Genomic DNA, 20,186 nt, shown 5'->3' on the forward strand with positions numbered 1-20,186 from the left:
ATGTTGTAAAGAGCACAGCAGGTTCTTAACATCTTTATTAGTTAGTTGGTTTATTTCCAACACAGTAACTCCTCTCTACAGCAACAGGTTAGTTAAATCCGGTTTACATATTGCTGTCTCACGAGTGCTGCGGCCTCCATGCCGCTGTGACAAAACCAGGCTGCACTCAGACAGGAAAATGTGTTAAATTCCGCTGTGACTGGGAAAAAAAGGAAAACCAACAAAAATCAAAAGAACAAACCACCAGGGAAAACCAAACCAACCAACCAACAAAACCAAGGTGAGGAACTGAAGGCGAGCACGGCCACACCACCTCCAGGGGAACCACACGGCACTGCTTGGACAAGAATGCAAGGAGGAGTGAACCCAAAAAGGTCAGGGATTGGGCAAACCCTTATATATATATTATGTATAGGTATTTATATATATATATCATCTGGAAGGACACGCTGAGAAAACAAGAGATCGCAGCGGTATCTACCGTAAAAAGGAGCTACGTAGCTTTCAGAGTCACACCAAGAAGGAAGCACACAGCAGAACAAAGTGGGGGACAAAGGGGCACACTGGTGTTTTGGGGTGGCCTTTTACTAGGGGAGGGTTTGGGTGGGGCACGGGTCTCAGGGCCAAAAGCCCTCATACACCCGCTGGGAGCCCCAGGAGCTCTGTGCCCTTCACTGGGCAGCAGGAATGGGGTCTGAGGGTAGAATGATTTTGTAGGGCTGGCTGGGACCTGCTCCAGCGGGCTGGTTCTGCTCGCCCAGGCGGTGGCACCTGGTGGGTTCCCTGCTCAGGTCGCCCATGGACCACCTACAGAGACCCATCAGCAGAGGCAGGGCCATCCTTACCTGTGCCAGGAGGGGCTGGGCACGGCTGCTCCAGCAGCAGAGGCTGGGTGGCCATCACTGGGGTTATGCAATGACAGGGGTCTCCGTGCCATTGAGAGAGGCACGAGCCACCTGGAGTGGGTGGCCAGAGGGGGCCCCACGGCCTGGGGGGAGCCAAGCCCTTGAGAGACGCCCCGCTCAGAGCGCAGGCAAAGTGCTGGAGGTGGGCTGTGGATCTGGGGAGCCACTGTGGGTCTGGGCAGCTGTGTGGGCAAAGCCAGACCATGGAGTGCTCCCCACATCCCATAGGTCACCCCACAGTGACAGCACCTTGTGGTGAGGCACCCTGCGGGACAGAGGGTGCTGAGGGCTCCCCAGCACGGCGGGGGGAGTGTCTCATTTATTGCTAATGGCTCCTCGGTGATGACACCCATAGGTTGTGGCAAAACTTGAGGTGGGATTTGCTGTGTGACATCCCCTAAAACAGTGGCCTCTGGACCCTGGCAGGCTCAGCCCAAGAGCTGGGAGTGGAACTGACAGTGTGGCAGGGGCCAAGCCAGCCAATTCCCCCCTCCCCAGTGCATTTCTGGTGGCAGGTGGTAATTGTCCTTCTTGCAACAAGGGACGAAGGAAGTGCCACCACCGGTGGCAGGGGGACACTCATGCCACCCTTCTGCCCATACAGCTTCTGGAGTAGGGCTGACCTCTCTCCAGTTACCCCAGGGCAGCCCTCAGGATACATGACCAGGGCGAAGAGACAGTTTGGGATGTGATTTCTCATGAGGCTCAGCCAGCTCTGGGGTAGCAAGTCCTGGGTGTGCTGGGGGATCCTGTGCTAGCTCTCCCTAGAGTGGGCCATCAGGGAGAAATGAAAACTGCATCCCTAGGAACAGACCAGTGACCTCCCAGTTAAGCGCTGCTCTCTGTTCCCTGTTCCTGTCTTCCTTTTGGTCAGCCATCAGTCGAACTTGGGAGACCAACCTACCTCCTGTGTCCTCTCCACGTGCTGTCCCATCCCATCATCCCATCCCAACATCCTGTCCCCATTTCACCACCCTGACCCTGCTACCCCATCCTGGCCCTGTCTCCCTGCCACCCACCCTCCCAAGCCGGGGCCAAGCCGATGCTCGGGAGGGTGAGGACCAATGCAGAACCATGTGTGACTGCTGGACGAAGCCCCTCTCCTTCTCCTGTACCAGACAAGGGGATGAGGCCAACGGCAAAGAAGACAAATTGACCCCGAAGAAGCGAGGGCCCTGGTGGAGGATGTCCACGGGGCAGGTGGGTGCTGGCGGGATGCTGACGGATGGGAGATGGCTCTGAAGGAGACGTCGGCGGCAGGCGTGGGCCTCAGCACGATACCTCCATGGTGTGGTTGATCTGCCCCATGGCCTCGGTGCTCTCCGAGTGGGTGCAGGCACGCGGGCGGGTGCCATCCACGGAGCTGGCGCTGGTGAGGGAGGCCGTGCGGGAGCGTGCCAGGCGGGTCATGCTGGCAGATGGCACTGCACGGGCACAGAGAGACGGCCGGGGTGCTCAGATCCCTCTGAAAACCTGAGGGGCTGAGCCAACATTGCCAGCAGCCCTGCTCCCCGATGCAACTGAGCCTGGACACAAGCTTGCAGCAAGCGGTGCTGTGACAACATGAGCAGCTCCAGGTAAGGGACAGCAGGACAGGGCTGCTCTGGGCAGGCTGAACACCAGAGTTACTCCTGGGCATGCAACCTCTGGGCATCAGGCAGTGGGAACCCCTGACTACCATGCTCCAGGAAAAGAGTGAGCTGAGATCAGAGCTTCCCTGGCTGCCCAGGGTGTGCAGGGAAGGTGGCACCCTCCCCCAGCCAGGATGGCCAGTGAGCTCCTGCCAGCTCACTGACAGCTCCTGGCCTGCCTGGAGGAGGGCACAGTGGGCACACTGCTGAGACTGTGCTTGCATGGAGGGGGAATTCTCTGAATGCCAATTCTCAGCCCCCAGCCCTGGCTTAGGGTGCCATCTCAGGCAAAGCAGAGCGAGGCAGTGGGCATCCAGCTGGGAAGGGCCAGTCCTGCACCCAGGCTGCTCCCAAAGGTGCCCAGGCAGCTGGAGGGCACAGGCCAGGCAGGCACCATGCAGCAGTGGGCACTGAGCGGTACCTGTGCCTCCACTCAGCCTCCGATCCTTCAGGTGGGTGACTGGCAGGGGCAGGAGAAGGGCAGGGAGGGCAGAGAGAGAGTGTCAGCCCTGTCAGCTGCTCCTCTGGGCCAGGAGCCCCTGCCCAGCCCACGTGTGCCTGCACACGGAGCTGTCCCTGTGCACGCAGACTGCACACACACACAGACACACACAGACATACACACACACAGACACACACACACACACATGCAACAGACCTGCAAACACACACGTGCACATGGACTTTTGCAAGCATGCACACACAGGTCAACATGGACACACACATGGTCTTAAACTGTGCACACACATACACACAGACTTCTGCACATGAGCTCTGCTTGTCTTTGTTGCACACACACAGGCCCTGCTCGTGCATGCCCACACACACACACGTGCACACCAACACAGGGAGCCTGACACACACATTTGTACACACAGAGCCCTTGTACACACATCTGTGTGCACACAGAGCCTGTTCACCCCACTCCCCTGTGGACACACAGACAGACACATCTGCAGCAGTTCAGCACATACACATAGGCACACCCAGACCCACACCAGCCCCAACCCAGCCCCAGCACTCACTGTAGCCCATGCCTTGCAGGAAGTACTTGAAGGCTTCAGTCAGCTTGCCTGGCTGCAGGGAGAGAGCAGAGTGAGCTGAACTGAGGCAGCACTGAGGCTGAGATCCCCTCTCAGCCCCGAGCAGCTTCTGGCAGCCCCAGTGTGAGACCCCTATGCTCTCATCAGCCCATGCCCAGCTAGCCAAGGACAGCACCAGTGCATGTCTCAGGGCCCAGTATGCCCAGGTAACTGGGGAAATTGTGAGGGCTCACCTGTGTGACCTGGGGCAGCCCACCAGAGTCAGCCATCTGCAAAGAGAAGGTCCTGCTTAGTTTGGGAGGGTTCCTGTACTGCCCACCATCCCCCTGTACCCGCTGGCAGCATCCCACCGCTGGGGTCACCTTGCTCTCCCCATACACCCCCAGCTCCAAGGGTCATGATGGACCTGGAATGGAGAGATGGGGACACCCTGCAGCCCTTGGGCAGATGGCAATGGGGCACTTCATAGGCAGCAGGAACCTCCCTACTGCCCTTTTTCACCAGCTTACCTTCAGGAATGTGGTGTTGGTGGGATCCAGCTTGGAGTTACACTCCACCTGCAGGCAAGAGAGATGATATTAGCACCCTAGGAAGCCAGTAGCCAAGCAGAAGTTTTCCACACGTACCACCACTGGCCCACTGGAATTTGCCATTCCAGATGGCAAATCTCACCCCAGCCAGGAGCAGACAGAGCACTAGGTGAGCCCTGCGCCTGCAGGACCACTATCCCTGCCATGGGACAGAGGGGACTTTCCTCCCATGAGTCTGGGCAAGGGTGAGGACTGGAATGGAAGGTGAGGGGGACTGGTAAGGCATTCTGTGTCACACAAGTGTGCCAGCAGCTGTGTGGGTGCACGTGGCCAAGCAGGGAGTGTGCCCGTGTGCCGACACAGCCGAGCGTGCACGGTGTGAGCACATCTGGGCATAGAAGAAGGGGAAGTTTTCCAGGTGTGGCAACCATGCAGAGCTGCATGTGCACAGGTGCCCACACGAGCAGGCAGGTCTGCACACGAGCAGGCTCCCACCCCCAGGAGCTGCCGTGTGTCTGAGCAGGCAGTGAACATGTGCGTGTCCGTGCGTGGGCATCGCCCGCCCGCCGCCCTGCAGGCGCTGCCCCAGCACTCACCACCCCCTCCTCAGCGGGCGCGTTGTCTCCGACCACCAGCATCACGGGGCAGCTGGAAGTGACAGGAGAAGGGGCCTGGTCAGGGTGTGGTCTGAGTGAATTCCCCTGCCCTGGGACCCCTCCATGACTTGCTGGTGTGACTCTTACCGCAGTGTCTTGGCATTGGGCACAGTCCCAGGCCGGTTGATGTCCAGGTCCCTGCGGCTGATGGAGGAGAAAGGCTAGTGTGAGCTCATGGGCAGGTGCCGCCACCGATGCCACAGCACAAGAATCAGGCCACTGCCAGCCTGAAGAAGCCACACCCAGCCCCGCTGTCCCAGCACCTTGTGTATGGAGGATGCCAGGGCCATCTCTGAAACGGCCAAAGCAGAGCCTGTGCCACAGGATGCAGCACCCAGCAGAGTGGCAGGGCTCCCAAGCCCCTGCATGCATGGAACAGCATCTCTGCCCCCTTTCCCAGACCTGTGCCAGCACCCAGTGCAGGAGGAGATGTAGGAATGTGAACCTATGGCAGTGGGCTCTGGGACATGGCAAGGCTTTGGCTCAGGTACCAGCACTCGACATCCCCAGCCAGCAGTGGCAGACAACTTTGCACTGCTGCCTGCATGCACTGGAGGGTGATGACAACACCCAGCAGGGGCCTGGGTTCTCACAGTGACCTCAGAGCCACGCACCAGCACTGCAGCCCCTCACCCTACCACAGACAGGGATGCAGCAGGGCTGCCTGGAGCACTCACCCATTGTACATGTTGAGGAAGAGCTGGAGGTTGAACTGGTTCACCACACTGCCGATCTGCTGCCGGTAACTCTGCACCAGCTCCGTGTTGTTCATCAGCTCCTCCTGTGCCAGCAGGGGATGGAGGTCAGGGCGGTGCTGGGGACACACCCTGCTCCCCAAGTCCTGCCCATGCCAGCCAGCACGGATGAGAAGGGGGATGCTGGGCAATGCAGCTGGGCACAGTGGTGCTGCAGGCAGCACAGCCAGGCAGGACATGGGCACGGCTCACACACTCATCAGGGTTAAGCCTCAGACTAGGCAAGGCTTGACTGAGCCCAACCCTGTAGATGGGACAGGCCCAGTGGCACTGTGGCACCTGGCAGGGCGACCCAGGGTGACCCAGCTGGGATGCTGGGCCAGGGGCTGGTGGCAGGGGCCTGGAGGATGCACAGCCCTTACCTGGCTGAACAGGTGGGAGAGGACAATGTCTGGCAGCGTGCTGGTGAGGCCGGAGAGCTGCAGAGGGAGCACAGGGGGTTACTGCACTGCCGTGGCTGCCTCCTGCCCCAGGAAGCCACCAGGACTGGGAGGAGGGGTCAGGGCCTGCCCACCTTGGCAGCTGCCCAGTCAATCCAGCCTTTGCCATTGGGGTCGATGTTCATCAGGACCAGCCCTTCAACCAGGTCAGGGAAGATGAGCTGCAGAGAGCAAGAGGGGAGAGGCTCAAGGCTCAGAGGGGAGGGGAGGTGTGCCCTGGGCAGCCCCCCACCAGAGCCACTGCACAGGCATTGCATGGAGCTGATGTGACCCCATCCTGTGGCAAGACTGCCCAGCCACTGTGACCTTGGCACTGCTGTCCTGGATGCCCCAACCCCCCAGGAGCCTTTGCAGCAACAGAGACTGCCTGGAGGTATCAGCTCCTGCTCTTCCCCATGCCCTGGACTAACAGCAGGTACAAGCAGCTCAAGGCCAGCCCATCCCAGCCCCAGGCTCACCGCAAACTTGGCCAGCACGTAGGCTCCTGCCCCAACACCGATCCCGATCACATACTTGAACCTGGAAATATGGAGAGGTCCATATGAGGGACAGCAGGCTCTAACACATTCCCTGGGACACCCCTCCACCCACAGCAAGAAGACTTGCAGGATGCCAGCTTACAGGGACAACTCCCCCAGCCCCAAATCCTTGTCTTCTGTCCATCTCCATGCCCAGGACCCTCAGCTGTGGAAGAGAGACTGACTCACCCGAAATGCTGCACCACACTGGGTAACATGGCAGCCAACTGGTCCATGGATGGATACTGGTACCTGTGGCACAGGGAGGCACAGGATGGTGGTTATGGAACCTGTTCAGAGCAGAGTATCTGGGACAGGACAGCTGGGCTGCCTGAAATGGGCAGAGAAATCCCACCCACCTTCAAACCACCCACCCTGGGCCAGTCATCTGCCACAAGCTTTGGCACAGTTTGGAAAGACCCACAGGCAGGGCACAGCTGCCAGGCAGCAACAACCCAAGGGGCAGGGAGGTGACACCCCAGCAGGCACAGTGAGCTCCTGCAGCTGGCACCTACCCCTGAGGGAACTGTGAGGCTCCTGCCTGCTGTCCTGGTGCATCCACGTGGCACACCACAAAGTGCTTTGTGATCTCCTGCATGTCCTCATAGTTGAAGAAGGTGTTGAAACAAAGCTTGTCTGTCAAAGGGCAGGTGGGTATCAGAGACCAAACATCCCGACACTGGGGCCTGGTGGGCCAAGGGAGCATGGACAGCAGCTGCCCACCCTCCCACTGCCCTTCAACCAGGAGGTGACAAACCACCAAAACCATCCCATCCCCTTCCCTCCAGGCTCCTTGTCCTCCCAGCAGAGACCACAGCTGCTGTTAGCAAGGGCTGCATCCCTACAGGTGTCAGGAGGCATGGGGATGGACAGACACAGCCAGAATGAGGAGTTTGGGGTGACCTCACTGGGGAACCTCAGAAGGATGGGACTGAGGGATGCAGAACCCAGGACTGCAAGACCACCCAGTGGGCAGCAGGATTAGCAGCCTGGGGGTCTTAGCCCTGTCCAAAATCCCCAAAAAGGGCTCAAAAAACCACAGGATTTGAGGAACAGCTGCAAATCTCCCTGCTTGGAAAGAGTCAAAGAAACATCCCCAGCTGTGGACAAGACCCCAGAACTGCAGTAGGATACAGACACTGCTGGGGCTTGGAGGGGTCCTGTCCCACGGCATCAGTGCTGGGACATGCCTCCCAACACGTGGAGTGAGGCAGGTTGTGAGGCCCATTGCAGCCAGCGTGACGTGTACCTGAACAGCCAGAGCTGCTGCAATGGTGACACAGCTCATGTGGCATGTCAGTGACTCAGCCTCAGCCGCCAGCGGAACGGGAGATGCTTCTCCCCACTCACAGGGAATTGGGCATCCTGGCTCAGCTGGAGGGACAGGGCTCGGGGTGCAGGTCTAGGGCTGCAGGCTGACAGAAAGTGCAGCATCTCCACATCAGAGCCCCAGCTCAGGGTCCCTCCTCTCTGCTATTCCCCATCTCTTTTGTCCCCCACTCAGCCCTGCTGCCAGCTGGATCCACGCTCTGAATACCAAGGGCTGGCGGTGGCAGTGAGGACCAGCCCAGCATCCCCCATGTCCCATCCCTGCTGCTGTGGGCAGCATCCCCCATGTCCCATCCCTGCTGCTGTGGGCAGCATCCCCCATGTCCCATCCCTGCCTGCTGTGGGCAGCATCCCCCATGTCCCATCCCTGCTGCTGTGGGCAGGCAGGCAGCCAGCACCGGGGTGGCCAAGCACTCCTGGCTGTGCCTCGCCTGGGCTTTGTGTCCAGCTGAGCATCCAAACTCCCCTGGTGCTTTCAGATGCAGCCACGGGTGGAGGCAAAGGAGCTGAGCCAGGGGCGATGTCCTGGCACCCGCTGGGGCTCAGCCCTGCCTGCCCTGCAGCCCCAGGCCAGGAGCAGCACTCACGGTTGAGGCCCACATCATGGTAGGTCAGGATGGCCGGGCGGTTCCCCTTGGGAGAGCCCCGGATGACCACGTGCAGCAGCCCGTAGGGGGTCTCAATGTCGTGTTCCTGGGGAAGAGGAGAGATGGGGTGATGCCCACCTGCCCTAAGGAATTCTTTCATCCTCTCCTGCTCTGCCATCACACCTTTCCCTGCTGCTTCCCCAAATGGCTGGGTCCCGTGGGAAGACACAGGAAAGAGGAGCAGCTGTCCCAGGAAAAAAACATCTCTGGGTATCCCAGAGGGGGGGGAGCAGGACAAATCATGGGAAGGGAAGGGAAGGGAAGGGAAGGGAAGGGAAGGGAAGGGAAGGGAAGGGAAGGGAAGGGAAGGGAAGGGAAGGGAAGGGAAGGGAAGGGAAGGGAAGGGAAGGGAAGGGAAGGGAAGGGAAGGGAAGGGAAGGGAAGGGAAGGGAAGGGAAGGGAAGGGAAGGGAAGGGAAGGGAAGGGAAGGGAAGGGAAGGGAAGGGAAGGGAAGGGAAGGGAAGGGAAGGGAAGGGAAGGGAAGGGAAGGGAAGGGAAGGGAAGGGAAGGGAAGGGAAGGGAAGGGAAGGGAAGGGAAGGGAAGGGAAGGGAAGGGAAGGGAAGGGAAGGGAAGGGAAGGGAAGGGAAGGGAAGGGAAGGGAAGGGAAGGGAAGACTGGATAGGATCACAGGATGTAGGATCAGACATGTGTATCATGGGATGGGATCACAGAATGGTATCAAGGGATGGATCCAAGAGGGCTTGAGAGAGGAAGATAATAGGATGGGACAGGTGGACCACAGCCCAGAAGAGGAGATCTCAAGGGCTGGAGACGGAGAAAATTTTGGCAATATGGTAGGGGCTCGCAGCATGGCCCAGTTGGGTGCAGATTTGATGTAGCTGGGACAAACAGGCAGAGGTCAGACCCTGGACAGCACTCCAGGAAATGCTGCAACTGATCCCAAAATTACAGCTAAAGTAACTTTAAAAACCCTGGTCTGAAATGGCAGTGCCCCCACAAAATCTACCCTGTGCCTCAGTTTCCCTGTCTAGGAGGGCTCCTTTCCTTCCACATCCTGGCTCTTGCTGCCAGCCAGCACAGGAAACTGAGCCCAGGTGCTCCCCAAGGACAAGGAACCAGAGGTCCCCTCCAGATGCCCGTGCCCACCAGCCAGTCCAGCAGCAGTGACCCCAAGGCTGGGATCTGCTGGGTGCAGGAGCAGCATGTGCTGAGCAGGGCAGGGCAGGGCAGGGGATGGTGGCAGGGTGCCCAAGCATCACGGTCCTCACTGCTGGCACTGGCAGCCCCATGGCTGGGCTGGTGGGAGGGGAGCAGGTACGTGGATGCTCACGCGGGTTACACGCCACCAAGGACTCTGAAGGACACGGGCCTGGGTGGGAGGAACAGCCTGGGGACAGGGTCTCCTCACTGCAGTGCCTCTCCTCACTGAGACCTGCTGTCCCTGGGGGAACACGGCGGCCAAAAGCAGATCCAGGGCTCTGTGGAGACATCTCTTCACACCCAAGGGCACCCTGACCCCAGCCCTCATCCACAGCTGTCCCTCCACCCCCTGCAGCTGCATCAGGCAGAAGTGCATGAGCAGTGACATCCCTCTGCAACAACGGATTGGGACACTGAGGCACAGCAAGGGCCTGGCCCAAGGTCACAGAGCAGAGACATCCATGTGGTCTGGTCCTGGGCACAGGGCTGCCTCCTTGCCATCACCATCCCCGTGGTCCCCATCACATGCCCAACAGCTCAGCTTTCAATCCAAAATCACCTGCCCACGGTAGCAGATCCAGCCTCAGCACTGCTCCTTCCTGCCCCCCGCCCTCCACCAGGCCAGGCACATCCTGCCCGTGGTGCAGCCTCTGCAGCACCGCTGGCTACCACAGCCCTGCCCTTTGCCGCAGAGATGCTCGCTGGGGGAAGAGCCTCGGGATGCAGGGGATGCAGGGGATGCACGCAGCAAGGAGAGGGGCACAGACAACCTCAGCAAGGAGAGAGGGGCACAGACAACCCCCAGCCCCAGCGAGGAGGGGCATGGGGGTCTCAGCACCCATAGGTGTCTGACAAAGCCCACCCATGTCCAGGCTACCTGCTCACCGCTGCAGTGCTCCCACCTCACTCACCCCCTCTGCACCAGCCTGTTGCCATCGGGTGTTGCCATCACCGCAGAGGCCAGAAAACAACTGAGGGCTTGTTTCAAAACAGCCAGAGACACTCTCCCTCTGCAGCTCTGCAGGGGGTGGGCAAGGGGCAGTGTGCCCCCGTCCGCACACAGCCCCAGCACGGGCCACAGCTGCTCACCCTCCGCCTGGGCACAGCATCTCTGCCCGCCTCGGGGAGGACACGCTCAAGGACAATGCGTCCCCAAAACCTGCAGCACATCAGGGATGCGGCAGCCGGGCTGGGGGAAGGAAGGGCTCCCCAGCCGTGGGTCCTCCCTGCCCCAATGCCTGCCTGACCCACGCCGAGCCCTGCTGGCTGCAAAGGCCCAGCCTGAGCACGCAGGAGAGACGCTGGGGCAAAACACCTGGCGAGGGAGAGAGGAAGGGAGGGAGGGAGGGAAGGCAGCGAGCACGGGAGCGGCGGTACCTACCCCATCCCAGCACTCCGGCATGGTGAGGAGCTGGGCGGACGAGGATGCTCAGGCAGCTGGGCCAAGCTGGAGGTGCGGGTGCGGGGCACAGTAACGCAGCGGCCGGGGCTGAGCTGAGCTCTGCGCTGGCTCAGCCCCTCGCCTGGATTTATAGCGGAGCCCCAGCCCTGCGCTGAGCCCTCCCTCGCCCTTCCCCCTCGGCAGGTTTGGCCTCCATTGCAGGCGAGCGCCGCGATGGAGCCAGCACTCAGCCATTGGCTGCCGCGGGAATTATTCATGCTCCAATTGGCCCCAAATACCCTTGTTTATGAAGGAAAATCGCCTGGCACCGTGCGGTACCTTCTCCATCTTCCCTCTTTCGGCAGACGGAGACAGGCGGGGTGTTTGGACTGGCGTCCCGCGGATGCCGGTCCAGCACGGCCAGGGCAGTGCTCGCTGTGCCCGCTGCACACACCTGGCTGCAGCCACACAGAGCCGCGGCCGAGCCCGCAGCCGCCCAGCCCAGGGCCCTGCAGCCGTGCCCAGGCCGGGCAGCACACACACGGCCACAGATGGACAGGGGCACACGCAGAAGAGCAGGAGAGGGACACGGCAGGCGTGCTGTGCCACACGCACGTGGCCACGCGTGTGCATGCACAGGAACACGTACCAACACAGACACACACGGGCCAGGCAAAACCCTGTCTGCCAGGGAAAACTGGGAAAATTAATACCATACCCACACCGAAGCACGTGCACCCCACAAAATATTCTGGCCCGCCCCCCAGGCCAGGCCCTGTGTGTGTCAGCAGTAGCTGTTCCTGTACATGCCGTGCACACCAGGAGCACACCTGCTGCATCCTCCTCCCGTGTGCTCAGCATGGATGCCATGGCCATCACCAGTGCTGGTGCATGCACAGTGAGCTGCACACCTGCAGAACCTTGTACGGGTGTGCACAGAGGGACACACACATGTCTGCGCCTGTGTTACCTCACCCAGCAGCACACTCGTCCCACCTGCTGCGGGATGATGGTAGGCAGGGGATGTGCAGGGTTCCTCCCTGACCTGGGCATCACCAGTGGCAGGCAAATAAAGCAGGAGGAGGAACAATCCAGCAGCTCCAAGGGGTTGGATTGTGTCCCTGGACTGGCACATGCTGCGTGCATGCACACACGTGTGAGTATTCCCATGTGTGCATGCGGATGATTTCTTCCCTGATTCCAACGAGGCCTCTTACCACCACAGCCCTAAACCTCCCCAGCAGTCTGGGGTGCCCTCCCCTGCACCCTGCCTGCCCCTGCCCCTGCCCAGCACCACTGCCCAGCTTGGGCAGTCGTGGATAGAGAAGGAGTCCCACAGTCCCCTCACTGCCTTTCAGGAACCATCTGAAAGCCATGTCCTACAAACAAGCCAGGGCTGCACAGCCAGAAGGTCTGGATGTGGGAGAAAGGACAGGCAGGCAGAGGGATGACATTCACACTGCCTCCACCAAGCTTTACTCTGACTGCTTTGTCCTGTGGGGAGCTCAGATCCAGGCCTGGAAAGAGGCATCTCTGCAAATGAAGGACTGGGCATGATGGGGAAGCCCAGCTCACGGGTGGTTCCTGGCATTCCAGGTTCCAGTTTTGGTTTCCCCAGCCCTGCTGCCTGTAGAGACAAAGACCATGACAGCCACAGTCCCCAGAAAAAAACAAGAGATGCAGAGGGACAAGAAAAGACAGAAAGTGGCTAAGAAGACAGAAGGGGTAGAAGAGCCAAGGTAAATGCAAAAGGGCTTCAGGGAGATGGGAGAGCTGAGCAAGGCTGATTTTGCTGGAGTAGCATCAAATGGGATCACCACTGCCTTGGCTACTAGCCCACTTGCCAGGTGGGTGGCCCAGACCTCCTGCAGGATCCAGGGCACCCAGGTCCCAGGGCACCTTCCCCCAGCTCTCCTGCGCCTTGGCTTATGTCTCAAGGGCTTTACTTTGGCTGGTGGCAGAAGTGGAGGCTCCCCAGGACCCCCCACTGCCCCAGCCATGCCTGAGCATCCCATCAATGACTGCCTCAAGGGAGGAGCAGACACACAGTGAAAAGTTAAGCTGGGGCTGGATTGGATTATCCCAAGGAGGTGAGCCTAGAAAATTGGGTAAGACCTCCCCAGGGAATGGCAGGCAGCCCCCAGCCTTTGCACTGCACCAACTTGAAAATGTCAGAGTGGAGAAAAGGAGGTGCTGCCCTGCATAGCCCAGGAAACTCAGCCCATCCCTGCCTGGAGGCTCTTGGAGGGAAACCAAGAGGTCGCAGGGTCTGGCTGGCTTGGGAAGAGCTGCCTTGGTTGTTGCCCAATTCCTTTTTTAGGTCCTGAGGGCATGGAGGTGCATCCCTGTGGCATTTGCTGTCCAGAACTGCTCCACTTGGGCACAACCAGGGACACAGTTCAGTGCCACCATGGGCCAACCCCTGAAATACACAACAATTGTCCTGGGAGGGTCATTGCTCTTTAATATCCCCTGCATGCCAACCAAGCCCTGCCCCAGCACAGCTGAGCCAGAGCCATTCTGGTGCCTCTGGTGCTACTGAGAGCTCTGGGCAGCCTGGCACTGCCACCTCCCTCCCTCCTCACCTCCCTCTCCCTTCTTTCTCTCACTCTGGTGACACCAGGAGGTTTGGTATCTCCTCCAGCGGCCAACAGAAGCCCTGAGCAAGCAGAGCAAGGAGCAGCCCAGCCCTGCACACCCTGCTGCTCCCAGCCCCAGCACCTCACTGGAGCTGCTAGGGAGGGCACCATTTTAATTATTTTGTGGCTTTTGGGAGGGTCATCAGGTATGTCCCACTCTGTGAACCACAGCAGGCAGCACCCAGCACCCTGCCAAAGACTTTGCTCCCTAACCAGCTGCACCCTCCCACCTGCATGGGAGTGGGCCAGCCCCAAAATTCTGGCCCTGCTAAAACAGGGACCCGTGCTCCCCTGCCCTTATCCCAGGATGAATGAATTCCCATTGATTTTGTCCTTACAGGTGCTGTTGTTTCAGTGCTGTACCTGCAAGGGCTCAACCATGACCACCCGAGCCCACTCTCCCCATGGTCCCACTGCTGGCAAAGAGGCAGCACACAGCCTAAAGTTGTGACAATCACTGTTGTCCCCTGGCAGGGGAACTCTTTGGGAGGGGGACAGGCAGCACTACCCACTACCCTCCCTCCCCAGGGAGCCTGGTGCAGGATGAGCCTTGGCAGGGATGTGAGAGGGATGCAGACCAACGTGGGAGCCAGGCCCGAGCTGAGCTCCCAGGAGTGCTGGAGCTGTATCATGGGGCTCCTCTGGAGAGCAGAAATGGAGGTACAAGATGGGCAGGTGCCAGCAAAGGGAGCAAAGGGGCCCTGCTCTCCAAGAGAGGTGGGTGGTAGAGGGGGCAATGCCCCAGCCCTCCAAAAGAGAAAGAGGCTTTCAAACATCCTTATGTAAGCAGGGAGCTGGCATCGCCTGGGAAACCATTGCCATGGCAATGCTAGAGGGGCTGGAAAAGCAGCTCGGCCTTCCTGAGAAGAAATTGCCTGTTTTAAAGGTTTTGTCCCCAGCCCATGGCCAAGTGCCCACCAGCCACATCTGAGCGCCAGCACAGAGATGCCTGGCAGCATCCCCTGTCCCCTTCTGACAAGGACCATGATGGATGTGCAGCCTCATGCACAGACACTGACCAGGCACTGCATCCCATGAAAACAGGGACAGCAACAACCCTGAGTCCCCGAAGTGCCCCCCAGCCTTCCCCAGGCACAGGCTGCTGTTCCATGTGAAACCCGGGGGTGGGCAGCACCTCCCATGGCTGGTCCTACCTTCCAGTCTGTGTCCACAGTGGAGAGGAAGACATCTGAGTTCTCCTGGGGTGAAAAGGAGCCATTAGGGACAGAGACACCCCTCACTTCTGCAGCGCCCTCCCACCCAGCTCACAAAGCCCCCCGACACCAGAGGCACCACTCCCCGGGGCTGCAGGGGGCACACATGTGTGCACACACACACACACACACACACACAGACCCCCCTCCACAAGAGCTGCACACACGTGCCTGTGTTACCTGAGTGTGATGCAGCATGATGTGCAACCTCTGCACACACATCCATCATCCCTCCAGACCTCACTGTGCTCAGCCACACCAGCACGCACACACTGAGGAGCACTCATGTGCACCCAGAACCAGCACACACACACACAGATACCACCCCAGCACCAGCACCCCACCCCTCCACCCCTCCCAAGCTCCCCTGTCCTGGTGTCCCACGTGCAGGAGCCAGAGCCAGCGTGGTCACCAACTCACCAGCTCGGCGTCCTGTCCCCGCAGCAGCGGCTTCTCCTCGGTGAAGCGCAGCTCGTGCAGCCCTGCCATGGTCATCTCCTGCAGCAGCAGCCCTGCCAGGGCAAGGCACAGGTCAGGGCAGGTCCTTTCCTTGGTCCTCTTTGCCCCAGCCCTCCAGAGCTTCATGGGGCTCCCTCCCATTGGCACAGGACCCAAATCAGCTTCACTTCACCCATCTCCTATGGGCACTTCGTGTTTCAGTTGTCCAGGGGCTGCAGTGAGCCCCTCTGCACAGAGCAGACAGTGCCTGGATGAGCTCAGCTCCCAGCTCCTACCCAGCTCCAGTTCTCCCAGTTAAGGACAAACCTACCTCCAGGGCATGATCTTGGGCAAACTGAGGGGCCAGCCTCATCTGTCCGTGCTGGTCACCTCAGTAAGCACCTAACCCAGAGCAAGAACATCCAAATTTCCATCCCAGCTTTCAGCATCGGTCAAAGATCCAAATTTTTGGCCAGTTTTAGGCTGCAGATAGGTATGGATGGGACAGAGGATCTCCCTGCACAGGCAGAATGAGGGGTGATATTTCTCAGCCATGCTGGGAGGCAGAGGGATGTTCCAAGCAGAAAGAGAACAGTGATACAGCCTGAAGTTTGTATAGCAATGGTGGAAGAAATCCAAATGTGAAGCCTTTCTCCCAAAGCCTTCTCCTTGCCTGTGAATCAGCTGCTGGCCCGTTGGTACCTCAGCCCCACGACTTGGAGGGACAGACTTCTCCATGGAGCCACTGCTCAGCAGCAGTGTGAGGCTGGGTGCTGCTTACCTCAAACAACACTGGCATCTCCAAAAACACCCCCAGGCACAAGCTCAGCTCAGAGAGCAAAAGAGAGCAAGGAGATCAGCAGCTGGCTGCACACAGAAGGTGAAAGACATCGGGACACAGTCCAGGCTCCCCTGTGTTTGAATGGGATGGGTACCTGGCAAATCCCAGTGCAAGGGGTTATCTGCACTCAGACCTCAGGTATTGCCTTTGCAGCGTCTGTGCTCACCCCTTCCACAAGACCAAGCCTTCAGACAAGCTGTTGCTTCTCCAAATGAGCCAGCACTGATCCCACACCCTCCCAGCTGTCTCCCCCCCGTGCAATCTCCCTGGACAGAACGGGGATGCTCTGGGCTGTGCGAGCACCACTCCATCCACACAGCCTCAGCCGAGCCTGCTTCACATTTTGTCCACCTCCAAACCCAGGTGAGCCCAGGCTGACAATGTGGGAAGGCCAAGAAATGCCACAAATATTGTAAAGCCACCAGGAATACAGGAGCTGGTCATAAACCGAAGTCGGGTTTTGCTCCTCCGACCGGGTTTTCCATTCAAAACTCAAGCAGTCTGTGCCACCTGCCCGCTCCCTGCAGACACGGCACTTTGCCTTGCTCCTTGGGAGCCATCCAACAGTCCAGAACTCTTTGGAAGGAGAAACACCACTGCAAAGCCTCTCAAGATTCCCAGGGCACCCAGCACCAGGAGTCTCCATGTCACTCCCTGCCCAGAGAGTCCCCACCAGGCTGGGGGATGTCGAGAGGTGCCATCAGCCCCAAGGAGAGGCACAAGAGAGGGGCACACTGCTCCAAGCTGAGCTGTGCTGCTGGGGAGATGGCTCTGTGGCACAGGGACAGCCCTGGCCAGCAGCCCACCAGCACAGCCAAGCCAACACAGCCTGCAGAGCCACCAACGGAGCAACCCCACAACCCCAGGGGAAAAAAACAGGAGAAAAATCAGCCTCACCACTAGCTGGGTCTGGAGGAGAGCAGGAGAGTCCCACGCTGAGCACACCAACCCACAGTGTGGCCACGGCCCCAGGGTGGCTGGGAACAGCACTTAGTGTATGGTGAATGCCTTTATTAATTACAGCCTGCAGCTAATATGGGGGGGAGGGAGGGTGGCTGAGCCATGAGGAAAGGCCCCGTGACCTTGTTTGCGTGGTGGGGGCAAAGCTGGCTCAGGGAGAACGTGGCAGAGCCCTGCCCCAACAGCATCCCCTGCACAGGGGGGACAGTCTCCCAAAGTGGTGCTGAGTGTGGAAGTAGAGGAGGGATCAGTAAGTCAGGGATCACTAAACAGGGTCACAGCCATGCTGCCACCTGTCCTGGGTGCTCCGCATCCCATGCCACCCCACCCAGCCCACAGGAACCCCTGTCCCTTCTCAGCAGCATAGCTGTGGGGCTGTGGGCAGTCCCACCCTGCCCCACTGGGCCACCGTCGCTGTGGAGGGCTGGTGAGGAAGCCACAGCTCCAGGTCTCCCAGCCAAAACAACTTGGCTCCCATCTTCTGCCAGGGTGAGGTGCCCAGCAACGAGCCGCTTTCCTTGCAGCTCACCCCAGTGCTCCCCAACAAACACCCATTCCCAGGGTACCCCCCCAAACACATCCACCTCTGCTCCCCCTCTGCCTTCCCAGTGTGGTGCCACAGTTTCCTTGGCACAGCCAGGACATGTCTCTTCCCTAATTCCCAATCAGTTCCAAACCCAGCAGGACATCACTGCTCTGGCTGGGACTAGTGCTCTGCCCCACCAGGGCCCTGGCACCGTGCATGCAGATGGGACAGGAACAGCCACATTGGCTTCCCTTCCCCAGAGATCTGCAGCCCACTGCTGGCTAACTGGGGGAGAACCAGCCTTGTAGAACTATTTATTATTATTATTATTATTATTATTATTATTATTATTATTATTATTATTATTATTATTATTATCATCATCATTATCTTATGATCATGAGCTCCATTTCACACTTGGGAGTGTGTTTGGTCACAGGGCAGGGATTCCTCAGATGTTTCCTCAGTCTCACAGGAGTGCCCACAGTGAGTACCTGCGTGCTGCCCTGGCACGGATGTGGTGCCCACAGGATGTTGGCACGGATACCTCGGGCTGACTGAGCAGCGTGCAGCAAACAGGCAGACAAATCGGGAGAAGTGAGGGCTGTCCCCTGCCAGGCAGTGAAGCCAAGCAGCCCTCAGTGAGGCTGGGAGAGGGAGGAAGGGAACTTGCAGCTCGGTCTGAGCCACAGCCGTGTGCCCACAGCATTGCCCCCCGAGCAGGACGGATGGGGGACCACAGTGGGGTGAAGAAAAAACCCAGTGTGACACAGTTTGGCCACATCCTGCTCCACCGGTGCAGGAGGAACAGCCAAGCTTCCTCTGAACCCGTGAGGGACACAGGACCCCAGCAGCCCCCACAAACCACCCCAACCGCTGAGGGTGCAGGACCGGGCAGCCGCACCACGGGAGCCGCCAGGCCGGGGCACACGGTGCCACTGATGGGGGGCTGAGCAGCGCAGGGTCTGGGGGTGGCGGTGGCAGCAGGGGGCTTTGGGGGGGCTCAGGCTGTCTCGCAGTGGCTGTTGCTAGGAGCAGCCTCCTTCCCAGCCCAGCGCATTCGTCGGAGCAGCGGGGAGACTCCCAGGGGAGGCTGGCTGAGGAGCCGGGAGGCACCGCAGGGATGCTCCAGCAATCCCCCGGCCCCCCCAACCCCGGCTGCCTGCTGGCCGCTCTCTTCGCCAGGAGCTGCCGACTCCGTTCCCCCTTCCCCAGCACCCCCGGGCTGGGCTTTCCCCGCTGCAGCGAGGCATCACCTCCCGAGCCCGGGAAGGACCCGACCCCGGCACCCACGGCAGGGCAGCAAAGGCAGGGTGCGGGTGTGGGGGCAGCTCCGTCTCCTCGGCGGGGGCTGAGGGGATGAAGGCTCTCGCCACCCCCGGCCCCACCGCCCCTCCGGGATTCGCAGCCCCCGCTCCCGGCACCGCGGCCGGGCCGTACCTGTCAGGAGCTCGATCTTGTGCCGGAGCACCTTCATGCCGGGGCGGCGGGTCCCGGCGGGCGGGGCGGGCTGCGAGGGGCGGCGGCGGCCCCGGCGCGGGGGGCGAGCGGAGCCGGTGCCGGTGCCGGTGCCGGTGCCGGTGCCGGTGCGAGGTGCGCGGGGCGGCGCAGGGGCTGGGCTGGGCACGGCCCCGCGGCCGGATCCTCCTCCCCTCGTCGGGGCCGGAGGGGAGGGACGGGGCCGGGATCGGGAACGGGGGCACCAGGAGAACAACGGTGCTGAGGGAGGCGGGAGCGAACGGGAGATGGAGACTGTGGGGGTTTCGCGGAGCGCGGGGGGTGCGGGGGGTTGCACGGGGGATGGAGGCTGCCGAGGACACACATCACCCTCTAGAGAACCATTTCGGTCCCAGGGTGGGACCGTGATGGCCAATAGGTCCAACAGGTCCCTGTGGTCGTGGAGTCCCAGAAACGGGGGGCAGCAGGAGCCCTCGGGAGCCCCAGGTATTGCACAAGGGGTCTGGGTCTCCCTGAGAGCAGGGGAAGGTGATAATCAAGGCGCTGGGGAGGATCTGGGACAAGAGGGGACCTGTGCACTACAATGATACCTGGAACACAGCCTTTGGTGGCCAGGGGATGTAGGGAGTCCTGGGGAGTGGGGCCATGAAGGACAAAGAGCTTGGGAGTATCCAGGAACAAAATCACGGATGACAAGGGACATGAGGGTCCTCTGGGACATGGGAATGCAGGTTCCCCTGGGCATAGGATGGTCCTGATCAAGGTTGCCAGGTTCCTGTGCAATGAAGGTCCCCACAGCAGGGCCATAATGGTCTGGTTGAATCCTGCTTGTCTCCCTGCTAGACAAGCCTGTCCTGCCTCTGTTCCTTCCTCTGCACTTCTTTGATATCACTTGAACTGATTTTTTTCCCACGGCGAGGGATGTAACAGCCTTCACTCCCATACCATCCAAAACTGCCTCTTACCAAAACATGGGGAGCTCCTGAGAACCCCATGACCTCCTCTCAGTGGGCTTGGTTCCTCAGCACCAGGGTTGAATCAGGTACCTGAGAGCTCAGCCTCATTGCCCCTCAGCCAGCCACAGTGGCCAACGGACCCCTCTGCTTCAGGGCA

The 20,186-nt window shown here is 60.0% G+C and overlaps 1 protein-coding gene across 2 annotated transcripts; it reads right to left on the bottom strand.

The window, feature by feature from the left end:
* Window positions 1–17: 17 nt before the first annotated feature.
* On the bottom strand, window positions 18–19,242 carry NDRG4 (NDRG family member 4). 2 transcript variants are annotated; one of them, XM_084214995.1, is made up of 17 exons: window positions 19,056–19,242; window positions 15,271–15,362; window positions 14,791–14,835; window positions 8,395–8,500; window positions 6,994–7,114; window positions 6,668–6,730; window positions 6,419–6,479; window positions 6,035–6,121; window positions 5,883–5,939; window positions 5,443–5,546; window positions 4,853–4,909; window positions 4,706–4,757; window positions 4,089–4,136; window positions 3,813–3,848; window positions 3,562–3,613; window positions 2,958–2,996; window positions 18–2,329 (listed from the first exon to the last, which is right to left on the bottom strand). In XM_084214995.1, exons 1-17 carry the CDS (start codon window positions 19,090–19,092, stop codon window positions 2,175–2,177), a joined length of 1,212 nt encoding a protein of 403 aa, XP_084071121.1. In that variant the 5' UTR covers window positions 19,093–19,242; the 3' UTR covers window positions 18–2,174. The 2 variants fall into 2 exon arrangements, with proteins under 2 accessions (XP_084071121.1, XP_084071122.1); XM_084214996.1 differs by lacking the exon at window positions 2,958–2,996 and having other exon boundaries at window positions 19,056–19,240.
* Between the last annotated feature and the right edge of the window lie 944 nt (window positions 19,243–20,186).

Source organism: Fringilla coelebs (genome assembly GCF_963513975.1).
Source record: "Fringilla coelebs genome assembly, chromosome: 14".
NCBI classification, from domain to species: Eukaryota; Metazoa; Chordata; class Aves; order Passeriformes; family Fringillidae; genus Fringilla; species Fringilla coelebs.